Here is a 14,869-nt window from a genome sequence, read left to right as displayed (position 1 = left end):
TCTTGACTTCAGCAGTCCAAGCCTAAATGAGCAAATAAGCTCTTCAGAGATGGCTCCCAGAAAGGTCTAGCTACTGAAACGAACTATGAATCTTCAGTATAACTTAACACACTTCACACTCCTGGCTGTTGCTGATGTGTAAATGCAGTTTTTCTCACCCAGAATGCGATTCAACTGTAACGCAAATGTGATTACTTCCACAAGTGCCATAAAGCAAAGCAGTATTAGGACAGGTACAGTATATTAAGAAAACCTGTCTCCAGCAGAATAGTCAAGCTCTTTCTGTGCAGGCAATAAAATGATACTTACAAACATTATGTACAGATAAAGTTTACATTCTAACAATTGTATTTTTATAACAAGCAACCACTGATAAGGAACGGTTTGCTGCTCAAAGACCAAAACTAGATTACGATCTTTTTCACACTTATAATTACTGTTATATTATGCATTTACATAGGAAACAGATATGCATCATATTTTTGTACTGTTTATGTCCTTAGTTTGTTTGGCCATTTGCATTTCATACTGTCCAGCTGACATGCAAAAATCAAGGTGTTTGTACAACTGGCTCCATTAGAGAACTAACACCATTCTTAGATAAATATGGGAGTTTGGATCTCAGACCTTTCAAATAGGTTGTCTAGAAACTCAACTCCTTGCCACTCCTTCTCTAACTCCCTACAACTTAAACTAATAATAACAACATAAATCTAATTATATATTGATTCTTCACTGCCCATACCCTGTAGTGGGGAAAAAAAAGTTACTTTTTATGTTTTGCCTGATGTGTGTGTCCTGTATCTTGTCTCAGGAGCCAAAAAAAGCATCTTGAGCAGTGAAAGCTCTTAACACCTACTGTGGAGCCTCAGTTCCATTGAACTTGAGCATAGGAACTAGTGGGCAATGCAAATATAGGAAGATGTCTGTTAGACAGTGATGGGTTGAAGTCCTAACCAATTCTCAGAGTATGTTATGTAATTATTGTCATAATATATGCTCCACTTAAGAAAGATCTAAGTCCCTTTTTAGCTTAATATTTAAGTTAGTGAAATTTAAACACATTTGGTGGACTCCCAGGAAAGGAAGAAATTTAAGCAAGTGTTTATGTTTTATACGATAATTCACATAAAATATGAGTGCCCACAAAAGGAGGGAGTAACATAATACTACCATAACAAACATTTTTTTATATAGTAAATTTCTAATGGTTGCTTCCTTCGTTGTATTTTTTTCTCTTGCGAACATTTTAGTTCATCTGTTAGATTTATTTTTGTTAATACAAGCAATACAGATTGCTTTCTCCTTAATTACTTCAGCTTAAATAATATAGTTATTTCTTGGAAAGTCAACGCTTCTAAAGAGAAGAGGAAGTGACCTGTTTACAAGTCACTCTAGCTTTTGCCCAACCTATCAGTTCATGTGCTTTTCAGTGTATCTTTGCAGTATCAACAACAAAAATAAAAATTAAAAAGTGGCGAGTGAAAGAAGTGAAGCAACCATCAAGCACTCACCAACTTGGCTATTAAAGGAGTTAGAATGTTATTCCTTATAGTTCAATGTTATAAAACAGAACAGTAAGGCAAAGGGTAAACACACAGCAATCAGCTGCAAATCTACTTAAGCAAAACAAAACACAAGCTGGCAGATGTTTCCTTAATGACTAAAGTACTTGCTTTGGCTGAACTATTACCAACAGGCAAAGTGGAATTTTACTGCTGCTTGCCTGCCTGTTGTTTTACTAATCTGGTTCATGGAAAAGGAGATTTCATATTTTTTACACTGACACACAATTCTGATATTAATGGCACGTTAGAGGAAAACCCGTTCAAAACAATGTAAACCACTCTTAATTTTTCTTTTTAAAAGAAAATATCTACAAAATAATCAGGCCATTTAAATTAAGGATATAGGGAGAAGAAACAAAAATTTTTAGCAGAATATTTCCTGTTGGCACTCGACACGTATAAACAGTGACAAAACTACTTCTAAAATACTGGAGAAATGGTCAAGACCATTATTTGGAAAATATTTCTACATCACTGAGGGGTCACTGAGTCACCAGAGCACTACTCACTCATGGTCTAGTTGAAAATAACACTCATGGATATATCTGAAATCATTGCATATGCATCTCAGTGGAGAACTAGCCTTTCTTGGAGCCTGCAACAAACAGTTAATGTATATCCTCTCTTCTGAGTAAATATTCTCTTATGGTTCAAAAGATCCCCAAAATCATAAAGAAACAATTTGTTTTGTTCTATGCAATAACCTGAAAGCTGAAGCATAGAGGGAGGGAAAAACAAAACAAAACAAAAACCCAAAAACCAGAACAAACTGGCATTTAAGTCATCCAAAGGCCCATGGACTCCATCTTCTCTTTCCACAGTGCTGCTTAACAAAACAAATCTAGGAGGTTCTTTCAAGACCTCACTCAGGAGCTGCTCCATGAGCAAAAGGCCTGGCTACTGCCTCAAACAAACCTGAAAAATCTACAGGTGCAGAAAATCTTCCAAGTACAAGTCTTGCTGACTTGATGCCTTAGTATGTCCGTATTTATCAATGTCTCACAAAAGACAGATAGGAATGTGATACAGCCCTTAGAGAAGTTTATTAACTACTGGTTGCCAGATGCTTCTTTTTCAAGTTCCCAAATCATGAGAAGTCTTACAAAAATTACATATAAAACACTGAATTAAAAAAATATTAGAAAGATAGTAAAGTCATACAATCAAAAACTAGGAAATTCTAGTTTTACAGTTACCTGTTCAAGGTTAATCCTATCCTTTTGTAATTCTTAATGGGAAATGTCAACTCAGTCACCTAAACAGCTCTCTTCTAAGACATAAAACATTTACTACAGTAATTCATCTAACACATGAGCTGTGAACAAGTCTGTGGGGTTTGTAGAAGCTTGCAAGGAGTGTGTCTTGAAGAATTTGTACTCTCTGTTAGCCTAGTACTTGGCTGAGCCCATGCAACAATGGCAACTCCCACATTTAGGCAGCATTGGACAAACCTGGGTTTGTGCTTGAAGCATTAACAGATTTAAAGATGCACTCTTAGCTACAACTGCTACCTGAGCATCCACAGCAGCTACAGACATATCCTGGATTTCAGGATTACAAAGCCATCTCACCAAGCGGGGGCTGTAGTTCTACATACAGACAAAAGCCATCTCCTTCAGTTATCCCATCTAACCCTTTTGAGCTACTGATTTTACCTGCTCATGGAGAATAGTTTTGAGCATTAGACACCCAGCCTTTCTCATCCAGGAACAGATGTTCCCCCCAGCCTGTTTCTCAAACCACAGAGAGCAAAACATTTTTTCTTAAAAATATGGCTACTGTCACTAAGGCTAAAATGGCTACTCCTATAACAGGAGGAATGCAAGCAGATATTAACTGAATGTTTATAGTAATTTCTCAGTTTAGTTATTCCTCTTGTTAAAAAACAAAGCTTTCAAATTATTATATGGCTTTCTTTTAGTGGACATCAATAGCATCTCTTCTCTCATTTGAACAGGATCTTAAGTCGGTGGCAAGTCTGCTTCAGAAAAAATGCTTTTCAAATGGCTCATTCATATGAATATCAACTTCATTAAAAAATTAAACAAAAAGTGGGAATAAATTTCTGTAATTATCAGTGACTTAAGTAACTGCCGTTATGCAAGAAGATCTCCTGAATTTATTATATATTTAACTAAACTGACTTTTCTGGCCTCGTTCATAGACTGTAATTAAAAACATGTTAAGATCTAATTCAGTTCTAGTTTCAGTTATAAGCTATAAAACTTAATCCAAGATACTGATTAAAACAACTTTGATTTAATTTTTATGTATCTCATCTAATGTGCAATGATTTAAAACTCTTTTACTACTATAAAGAAAGTAATTTTTATGCTGCAATATGTTCTGATCTTATAGATTGTGTATTGGATGATTCACAATTTGGTGGCAAGCTGCAAAAATTGCTTTTACTAAGGAATTGGTATCTAAACCAAACACTGCAAGAGTGTGAAATGTAATCAAGAATGTGATCAAGGATCTAATAAAAACTTTCTTGACTAGAGATTTGCTTCAAAGGTACAGGATAACATTTCTACTTTGAACCTGCTTCAGTAGGATATGTCTGTCATTTTCAGATTCAGTTTATGTCTCAAAATCACTATAGTGATTGTGATGTGGAGATAGTACACAGAAATATATAACCTATCAACTGAAGTTAGTTGGCAACCGGTTACAGCAGAGGAAAATTGGCAGGAGGCAAAATTTTATTTGATAGAATTAAATGGCATTCGAAAGACGTATTTCCAAAAAATATGACAGAAGAGTCATCATCATTCTTTCCTTTCTCACTGTAATCATGTCATTTTCAAAACTTACATCTTCTATGATCTCCAAACAAAGCTGGACAATGAATGTTAACGAAGTTTAACAACAAATCTAATAGCAGAATTTATATCCTACCTCTTATTAATGGCAGCCCAGGTCGCATTAATGTTATCTGTCATCAGTTCTACTTTTCTGGTGTCATCTGCTGAATAATCACGGAGCAGCTTAAGTGCCATGTCATTTGCCACATCTACATTTATTTGCCACTGTCGTATTTCTTTTGAAAATTGCTGAAGTAAAAAGAGAAAGAAAAAGAATAAACCTCAGATCACCATAAAATGATCACACGCATTGTATGATTATTAGAGAAGGAGATGAAAAACTTATAACATCAATATAAAAAAAAAAAAAGGACTTCCTCAGATTTACTGGTAACTAAGGTCAGTCTTTCTAAATGTTTAAATTCTTTTAGTCATAAGACCATAGGACTACCTCTAATCTCTGAGAGAACCAAGCAACAAAATCCTGAATGCTGGATAAAACATGACAGCTCAAATTGATAAACACTGATTAGAATGTTTATTATTCTTTTCTGAGATACAAATAGATGGATGCATTATTATGCATTAAGCAAACTATCGCTATTTGTGATGTTAAATTATACTGAGATGGCAAATATAGTGAAATAATATGTTCTATCTAATTTTCTTTTTTATACTGTGAAATAATACTGAGATTTGGACAATTAATACCTGTGCTATCAACGTTTTTCTCATTTATTTTAGCGAATTGTTTATGTAATTAGTGCCATCTACTGGAACAGCACTAAATCTGCAATACAGCAAAATACTGGTAAACCTATCAATATCTTTATAATGCTAATTTATGCTTCTTAGTATTAAGAAAGCTTTTTAAATCTTGGTCATTCTTTTTTTTTTTCCTTTCCTCTCCTCCTTCTCCTCTCCTCTTTTTCTTCTCTTCTGCACCTGGGCCAGCTGTTTAACTACAGAAGCAAGCCAGGAAATCCAGAACACTCATTCAGCCAGCAACCAGCTCCCATACATCTTTTCTGTTAGTCTTCTTCTCAGAGCAAATTTCCATATAAATACACTGAAGTTGTGTATTTAATCCATAATGTATAACAACAAAATGAAAGAGCAAAGATAATCGATGGTCTGCTTGTCCTTTTGTACTAGGCAAAGACTACAACTAGCCAATCGAAGGGACAATGCAAGTAGAAAAAAGTTTGTGTTTGTAAATAGAAACAGTAAGTTGCACGTAAACATTACAAGCTATCGACAAAAAACAAACAGTAAGGTTTGACTGTCTTTATTGTGCTTTAATACACAAGTCAGGAAATGTCTGTGAAGAAAAAAGTTTTTTCCCTCTCATTCTTCCAAAGCAGTATTCCTTTTGAAACCTTGTTTTGATTCAGATAAGAAATTCTCCACACAAAGCTGAACTTAAAATATGTAATCTCTGATTAAAGAGGCTAAATACTAAGTAAAAATAAATATATTTAGAGTATTTTGGGCACTTATGTTTTCATCTCAGAAAGTCTGTAAGTTCATTTTGGTTAAGATTGCGACTGAAATGTATTTCATCTTTGAATAGAGTCCAGGTGGAGTTTTTGGGGGTTTTGATTTTTCCCCCCAATCTCTTTCCTGTTAAAAAAGCTGCTTCAACATCTCTAGGTTCTCTCCATAATTTAAAACTGAAAATATATATTTCCTCTCTTTCCTGTGTTACTCCTTCATGAGAGGGCAGACCACCCAATTACTGTGCAGCAGATAACCTCAGGTACTAAGACAGCAACCTGATTACCTGTTTTGAACAAGGGATCCTATTTCTACCAATCAAACATTAGGAGGAGGCTACTAACCTCCCCCCCGCAACCATCTGAACATGTTATGGTTAAGCTCACTTAAGCTGAAGCTGCCTAAATTTTTTCAAGTCATTCCCCTGTGTTAAGTATGGAGATGTAATCAGGAGAGGTGATAATTTTGTGGAAAACCACTACCATTCCTTTGGAGAAGATATAGGCAGGTGGTTGTTTTGGAAATAGTCTGCCAGTTGTTTCTTTCCTGCCAGAATTATATACAATAAATATATAAATGTTAATATTTACACAAATATAATAAAATATATAAACCAAAAAATAAATAAATTCTACACTAATTATCATTTCGGTTTTGTAGATGTTTTATAGCAAGTATCTATTCTACATTTAGGTCTATCCATCTTTATTGTACTCTACCTTTCTCTTTGTTTAAAATTATGCATGCATACAGCTACTTTTTTCCAGCCAAAGAATCACAGCAGACTGACTATTCACTGCATTACATAGACAAGTTACCATAACATTTTGTCTGTATTGTAAATTAATGGCCTGTAAACTTTACTTTGGAAAGAATTTCTTTTTGCCCAGTCCCATGTGAATATAAATGTCCTTATAAAACCTTCCAAACCCGGTTTTATAATAAAAATACGGAAAGATCCATTACTAGGCTATTTCCAAAAGTGTTGTTCTCACCATTAACTTCAACATTAATCCATTACCTTCCTGACATTACAACACTAGATCATCACTCAGGAAAGAAATGGTGACTATAGAGAGCTTTGCCGACAGAAACAATTTGTATTTTCTTTTCATACTTTATTGGAAATTGGTATGTAATTTTTCAGCAACTTTGAGGAGTGCATGCCTTGCTTCAACTTTGCTCTGTGCACAAACACTGAGAACAAAGTGTTGTGGTAAATATTTTAACTGTCTGTCTTACCAGAGGCCTATTAACTCCTATCTTATGTGACTATAATGAATATTTTAGAATTACATTCTTGGCATTATTTTTTTTTCTCTTTTCCCTTTTATAATTTTAGGTCTCATTTATCTTTTAGCTACTTAAGAACACGTTCTTTTTTTTTTTAAAGGAAAATGCTTCATTACCTTAATTTCATTTTGACATTTTTTAAAGCATTCTCTTTGTTTTGTCTGTTATCACTGGAATTTGCTGAGTTTATTAAAAGGCTTAAAGAATTAAGGCTGTGCATTTATCATGTTACTTAGATATAAATTTATTTTAAATTTTTAATTAGAAGCCACTAGTTGATGTTATTAGGAAGAAAGTCTGTGTAATTAAGGATCCTTGATTAAAAACAAGTAAGGAAATTAGAGCTGGGCTTTCTTCTATCCTAGGATTGCCCAGTGGAACAAAAGAAATGATGCATAGAAATTCAAATATAGCAATATGTATGTACAGCATCATACAATTCTAAGCATGTAAATTCCCACACTGAGCAGGTGTATATATCACATATATAATCTGGAAAATCAGGCTGTCTTTCTGTCCTTTTTCTGTATAGCTATAGCTTATTTTATTTATATACTTAAAGAATTAATTTTTTTTATCAAGGAGTTATATTTCAGTGTCTGCATCATAGTCAATAACATTAACTTAATTGTTAATTGTTTTACTAAAATCAAAGCAGTATGCTGTCAGCCCTGGAATAATAAAAATCCACAAAATGCTGAGACTGTACTTCATCCTATATTGGTACACAGGGAGTGGCAAAAGAGTACCCAGTAAGTTACCCCCCTGCAAGAAGACAAAGGCAAGCCAGATAGCCTCGACCTTATCCACAAATCCAGGCCATAAAGTTCACCCCCCAGGCTATGCCAGTGGAAGGTCACCTGGCCTCTTGAGTCCCAACAGGGCAGGGGATGTAATCAGGCTGCTATTTAATTTCCTATTTAAATGAACAAGAAATAGGTGGTCAGTGAAGGAAAGGAAGGAAACCTTGTCTCCATCCTTCCTCCTCTTCACTTTGGCTATCAAAGCTAAACTGGTACAGAGGGAGAAGAGATGCCTCACTAGCTCTTACCAAAACAAGGAGCCAAGGAGTGAACTGGAAATCCTAGCAGGTTTATTCTTTTTAACGTAAGCTCAGTATCATATTAAGAAGAGACTAATTTTACACTAGCTCACGTTCAGATGACTTGGGGACGGAAAGGAGCTGAAGTGTGACTGTGTACTATTTATACACCTACAACCTTCAGCCTGCTGAGTTAACCATCTGCAGTCATCACTTAATAAACAATAACAAACAGGGCTTTAATGAGTAAAGACTCTCATTGGCCAGAATGCCATATTCTGATTCTCCGTACCTAACCCCAGTATTTAGAATTTAGTTCTCAAATATCAAACTAAAAAAACAGAATGAAAAAATGCTTTAATCCTCAGCAAATTAGCTCTGAATTAACTCCTGATTCAAAGGAATAATATTTTTACTTATCAGCTATATTTTACTTGATTACTTTTCTTTTAAATGTCAGAAACAAAAGTGTCAACTTCTATCAAAAACATCACTGGCCAAATACAAGCCAGTTACAGATTTTTGTTTTATGCTGGCACTGTAAAAAAATAAATAATCAAAAGACTTGTATTGCTGAGCTTACCATTTACTCGTGTGTAAGGATGAACAGAAAAGCATTAACACAAGCACTGATTAAAAGTTCACTTAGAGCAGATGGGAACTTTTGCATTGACTCAGCTGTCTTTAGGCAGACCTATAATGTTTAACACACAAATCAGAAGAACACTCGGTGACTACTTTCTCACACCAAGCTGTGTTGAGATACAGAGCTGACAAAACGAATATGTCTGAAGAATTTAAGACCCACACTGACCTCTCTCTTTCCCTCAACATAAATGAATAGAAATGACACCTTTATTTTCATCAGTGTAACAGCAAGCCAAGACAGCATACTTACTCTACATATTCAGGGGAGAACATCAAAAATATGTGTTTGGCACAGAAGCCTGGAAAGCATTTATTTTGAGGACTTGATGTATTTCTAGGTCCTTCCGTTTAGATAATACTATACAGAAGAAATATAAAGCTGCTAAACTCAAAAAAGATTTCCATTTTCCTTAGAATTCATGACCCTTTATCTCAAGCATGAACACAACAGCTGATGCTGTCACATCTGAGAAGCTTTCATGAGGGATTTGACACAATAGGAATTACTGGCAGACAAAGATAATCCTCTAGGAAGGCTGGCACAAAAGAAAGGAAAAAAAAAAAGAAGGAAAAAAGAAAACACATACAGACATTCTCTAAAACAGAGGTGAATTTCTTTCGGACTTGTGGGAGAAAGGCTAGGCAAAACCAAACAAATTAAAGTAAACAGCCCTGGAACAGTAGAGCTTGTTGATATTCATATTATCATGAGGGCACAGCAAATTACGATGGACTAGCCGTGACACTGAGTGCTTCATCTCTTTTAAAGAAGGAGTGAAAAGAATCTGCAGGTAACCTTTCAAAAACTCTGTTTATACATAGAGATACATTCTATGAATAAGTATACTAGCATACTTTCTCTATAACTTGGGGGATGGAGGAGAAGGGCATATTCTTATTTCTCTCCTTGGAGAATGTTGATCCAAAAAACCCATAATTTTTTCAAAAAGCATACACTCTTAGATGAACCTCATCTAAACCTCATATATCCTTGTAAAAAGGTGGACATAAAATCCATTTCTAAAACTATATTTTCAATTATTTTCCTAGTTAAGTAATTTGTGTAAGAGACATAAGACACTCCAATACAATGACGTAAGATTGTGTTTGCACAGAACTGTTTTTTTGTTAATTGAGTCTTTGCAGAGCTGGGACAATGACTTTGTTGAAGCCTTTTTTTTTTTTTTTAAACCAAATACATGGGCAGAAGCCAGAACTCTATCTCTGCAGAAAGACAGTGACAAATGGGAGCCCTCTATGCTGAATGACAGTAGTATACATAATCTATAACTCTTTCTAATACATTAGTGAGTGATTGCCCTTGTTTACCATAATCCACCCTTCCCAATCAATGACCCTTACGGCATAATCTTAAATGAGAAAACTTAACCACTTTTCAGCCCTAAAACAATGGGCTGATGAACGTTTTTATGCTTCTTACCGGCAAGCAAAAAAACCCACAACAAACCAAGTAAAAACCCCAGCAGATTTTGTATCTACTTCTAAATATCAGAAAGGTAATGACTAACTGATGATGGAGATAGCTGAAGACCAATCATGCAGTTATCCACATACTTTCTCTGGAGGCAAAACCAGTTGATGAGGACCTCACCCCGCTATTCTTCACAGCAGTTCATTACCATTCAGCTGTGCAAATAAGACTGTTCTAAGTCCACAAACTTTAACCAAACAGCTGAGTGGTAGGACTTAAAAAAAAAAAAAAAATCTGGTGGGCAGGAGAGGAGAACATATCAGAAAATATTTGTGTAACTATTCTCCCAAATAACTAAAATGTAACGTTCCATTAACATGGAGGCAGGACTTACTTTAAGAGGCTGATCAACTGGTTGGTTTCAATCTTGTTTTTCCCAACCAGAAAATGAGATATCATTAATCTGAAACAGCTGTTCTCAAAATTTATTCATGAAGAATGCCACTAAAGTATGACTACTTCCATAACAAGAAACTTAAAAACTGATGCAACAGTTAGGGCATATTTGCATTGCTACTTGAGGTATAGCTCAGCTACATAAGTTAACTGAGGTGCACATTTTAGCACCTAGAATGTGACAACTTGTATGCTAAAATCACAAAAACAGCCACTTCAGGATTTTTACAGTTAATAACCCTGCCAAGGTTGAACCTAGTGAGATTATCTTGTGGCAAATCTAAAATGCTTGATTTTCAAAATATCTCCATATAGCTTGTTATGTTTTTGGTTTTTTTTTTTCCCTTTTCTTAACTACTTCCAGTCAACCTATACAGCTTCATTATGAGTGCAGAAAGACATACCAATACTACAGAATTTCCCAGTCTGCAGTGCCAGTGCCTCAGCTAAGGCTGTTGTACAGAAGAGATGAGAAATACTTGTGCTGAAAAGGTAGGTATTCTTCCTGCAAGATCAGCCAGCTATTTGTTATGACTGATAAGTTAAGACCAATTTCATTCAAGGACTATGTGACACACATTTTAGACTTTGTAAGTTAATTTCCTTCTAATTTTTTGTGGGAAATAAGGGATAAAGAGTTGTTTTTAATTTGCACTGTCCAATAGTTAGAGGACATTTTCTTTAACAATCTAATTAACTCAAGCAGAAATATTTTAATTCTCAGTAGTGACCTTAAGCTCAGTGTTCTGCTTTTTCAGAGCTTCCACGGTGTAGGAAATTTCTTTCCACGACTCAAGCTTAGCTTTTGCTTGTTCAAGAACCTGCTCAGCTTCTTGTTTAGCTTCCAGCCACTGTGTTGAATCCTTTAACATCTCGTGAAGCTGCTGTCTCCGGCTTTGGAGGTGTCCATGCACTTCATCCCACTGGCCCTGTATCTTTTCAACTGGTGAAACACAAAGGAAAAACAAAAGCTGAGTCATTTAAAAGCTTTTTCTTTCTTTTTTTTTAAGGCAGTAAAAAATAATATTTAAATCTTTCTAGAACTGACTATATTGGAGAGTTCTTGCACTTTTAAGCTGCAATTGCAACTAAGTTTAGTTTAACAGAGAAGAACAGATAAGCTGTTCTGGGTCATACAGTATGACACTATGGTAGACAGCATGTGTTTCAGTGCATATGCAGCCAGAAATGCCAGGTTCATGCCTCAAAAACATTATGAAACAGGATCACATTTGAGAAAAAGCATCAGCAATAATCTTTCATTCTTACCAAACCAACACAAGGTTTAATATTTTCTGAAGAACAAGTCCTTTAGGGACTTCACTAATATTAGTTAAAGATTTATTGCAAGATATAATTAATGTCTATACTTCCTTATTTCATTAAGGCAAATGTTAGCAGACTGCAAAGGCTGTCTAAAAACTTTCTAATATGTTCATGTTAACTATAAAATAACGATTAGCTTTATCCACTATGAAAGAAATGTGATTTGTGGGAACTTAATAATCACTAAAATAACTGATAATAAGTGTTGGCTAGCAGCCAGCATCAGACTCATCCATAACAGCATAAAAACGTCAGGAGACCTAATCATCCAAGCAGTTGAAGTTCAACCAAAAAAACCAAAAACAAACCAAAAAACCAAAACTCCACAAACAATTAAATCTGTGCACTGCATGAAGAAATAGCCTTTTTTTTTTTTTTTTAAATTCCCTGAGGTTAGCCTGCACAAACTACATTCTCAATATTTTCCTGAAGACTGCCTCATTACATTGAAAATTCACAGGCCTTCTAAGGAGGGGAACAGAAATTCCTAGAGTACTCAGAAAGCAATTGAAATTACCACTGAATTGTAGTTCCAACACTGCATCTCTCACTGCAGGGTTGATTCCAGAATGGTGCAGGCTAAAGACTAAAGGGGTGAGAAATGCTTCAGCAGGGAAAGGAGACCTCTACCTAACAGTGCTCTTCCTTCTTCCAGAAGAAAGGATAAAAATCTTTCCCTGGACTCAGCTGATATTTAGAGAAAGAAAAGAAAACCTTTCAGCATCCCCTGCTGAAGCCTAGGGAGAAAAACTGTGAGTAAACACATATAGCAGCATGTTCAAGTCAAAGGAAATGCAAAAGGAACTGAAGAAACAGAACTGGAAAACACAAAGCACAATCAGAGCAAAGCAAGGATAGCCTAAGGCCCAAATACTTAAATTTAATCTGAAGCAAATCTAACCCCTCATTTTAGAAAGCTGTATATGAAGGTCACATAACAGCAACTCATTTCTGTGCCCTATCTGGATGAGGATTTCTGATGTAAGCTTTAGGGTATACTTGAAACGACAAAGAGATCGTGGTCTACAGGAAGGGTGAATAACAGAAGTGTTCTTGAACTGCTCAAGTAAAATCTCTGTGCTACGGCTAACGCATGTGGCTCAAGGGTTGTGCTGGAGGTCTAGGGGACAAAAACTGCCCAAACACTTTCCACAGTGTTGCTGTGGCAATAGCTGCTGCCTATTTCTTGCAAATAACTACTTGAGCTCCTTCCCCCTTAGACTCTGAGACATTCAGTGTGTTATCTTTTGATTCCTGACAACCTGGAGATTTTGGTACATAGCTGATAAAAGTATAATAGCTTGTTTATGTCAGCTGCCCATGAAAAAACGTACAAAAATCCCACCTATTTTTATTTTATAATAAATTTGTTTGTTTGTTGGTGTGGAGGTTTTTTTTGGGGGAAGAGATTAAGAGATGAATGAAAACTCTGTTGCAGAACTGCTTCAAAAGAAAACTGGGTCTACAACTATATTAATTCTTCATAATAGCTGCTTTTACTAAGAAATGATGATATTTCTTATCAACAAAAATCAAAATATTTACAGATGGATCTGTTCCATAATGTTTCATGGGGTTTGTATCTAAGTAAGACATATTAGTAGGCCTTCTCTAGGGACTGTGCTTTACTCAGCAAGATTTTTTCATCACATACCACATTCCATGATGACCAATTCTCCCACCCAAGAGGGGAATGAGGCTGCATAATGAAAGCTGTATTCAGAATATCTCAGGAGCCCATTTACACAAATGACTATGAATACAAATCTATGTATACAAATCTACAAGCTCCAAACCTATGAAACACATTTCCTCATGAAAATACTTGGGTTATCTCCCTCAAAAAGGGAAAAGAAAGGCTTCTGACATGGACACTTAAAAAATAATATGCATAATAGTTTTGCTTTATTACAGATTGGAATTGAAGAGTTCATGAAGTTACTAGGTAATCCGAACCAAAAAAATTTAAAATGTTGTTTTCTTGAACCAGTGAGTGATAAAACCCACTTAACAACTTCTAATTAACAAGTACTACTACTTAACAAGTACTTAATTTGGGGATAAACACACCATGACATCTACATAATTAATCTCGCCTTTCTGAGCTAGAATATACCAAACAGTGCAGTATCAGCACTAAGACAAAATTAGTCTTAGACAAATTTTTAGACATTTGTCTCTAAGACAAAATAGGTAGAGATAATGTATTAGAGAGGCTTTTATAATTATGACAACATTATTTAGTTTAAGGTAACATAAAAATCCCTTCATTACTGTAAGTTTACATCTTCTAAAAGATGATTCCCATTTGAATGCGGACTATTGATTGGTTTTTGAATAACAAAACCCCCCAAGCCTCTAAAGCTTAAAATATGAGAATTCACTTCCAAAATGTACTGAAAACCACAATGTAAATCAGTGTCTCATCAGGATGTATTTTGTTCCTGTGGATACTCTTTAGTGGTATGTGTCCCAGAGAAGGAAAGGTGAATACCACTTACAGATTTATGCCAAACAAAAAAGTTCAGAAAATCCAATCTGAGTGTATATTGTGTTAGAACTGATCCCAGCAACCCACAAACCCCTCCCTTGCAGCTAATGAGTTACTGACTGCAGATGAGAAGAGTCAGAGAATTGCTATTAAATAATGTTGTTGGACAGTAGAAGACAATTTTTAAAATATTCTGAACATCATGGGGGTTTTGTGCAAGGGCATTGGAACATATAAAAGGCTTTTTCTGACTGGGTACTAAAAGGAATAGGTTTATGAAAATATTTAAGAGTGTTTTATAAGATAGCA

At 35.2% G+C, this 14,869-nt stretch overlaps 1 protein-coding gene across 2 annotated transcripts in view; it reads right to left on the bottom strand.

The window, feature by feature from the left end:
* The window catches only part of DMD (dystrophin), a 1,150,282-nt gene that overhangs the window by 269,290 nt on the left and 866,123 nt on the right, over positions 1-14,869 (bottom strand). For both annotated transcript variants that reach the window (XM_072848384.1, XM_072848392.1), the window contains 2 exons: positions 11,475-11,686; positions 4,470-4,624 (listed from right to left, as the gene is read on the bottom strand). In XM_072848384.1, the coding sequence (XP_072704485.1) occupies positions 4,470-4,624; positions 11,475-11,686 (367 nt within the window). The remainder of the gene's footprint in view (positions 1-4,469; positions 4,625-11,474; positions 11,687-14,869) is intronic.

Source organism: Ciconia boyciana, chromosome 1 (genome assembly GCF_034638445.1).
Source record: "Ciconia boyciana chromosome 1, ASM3463844v1, whole genome shotgun sequence".
Taxonomy (NCBI): Eukaryota; Metazoa; Chordata; class Aves; order Ciconiiformes; family Ciconiidae; genus Ciconia; species Ciconia boyciana.
This window is presented reverse-complemented; position numbering and strand designations above follow the sequence as displayed.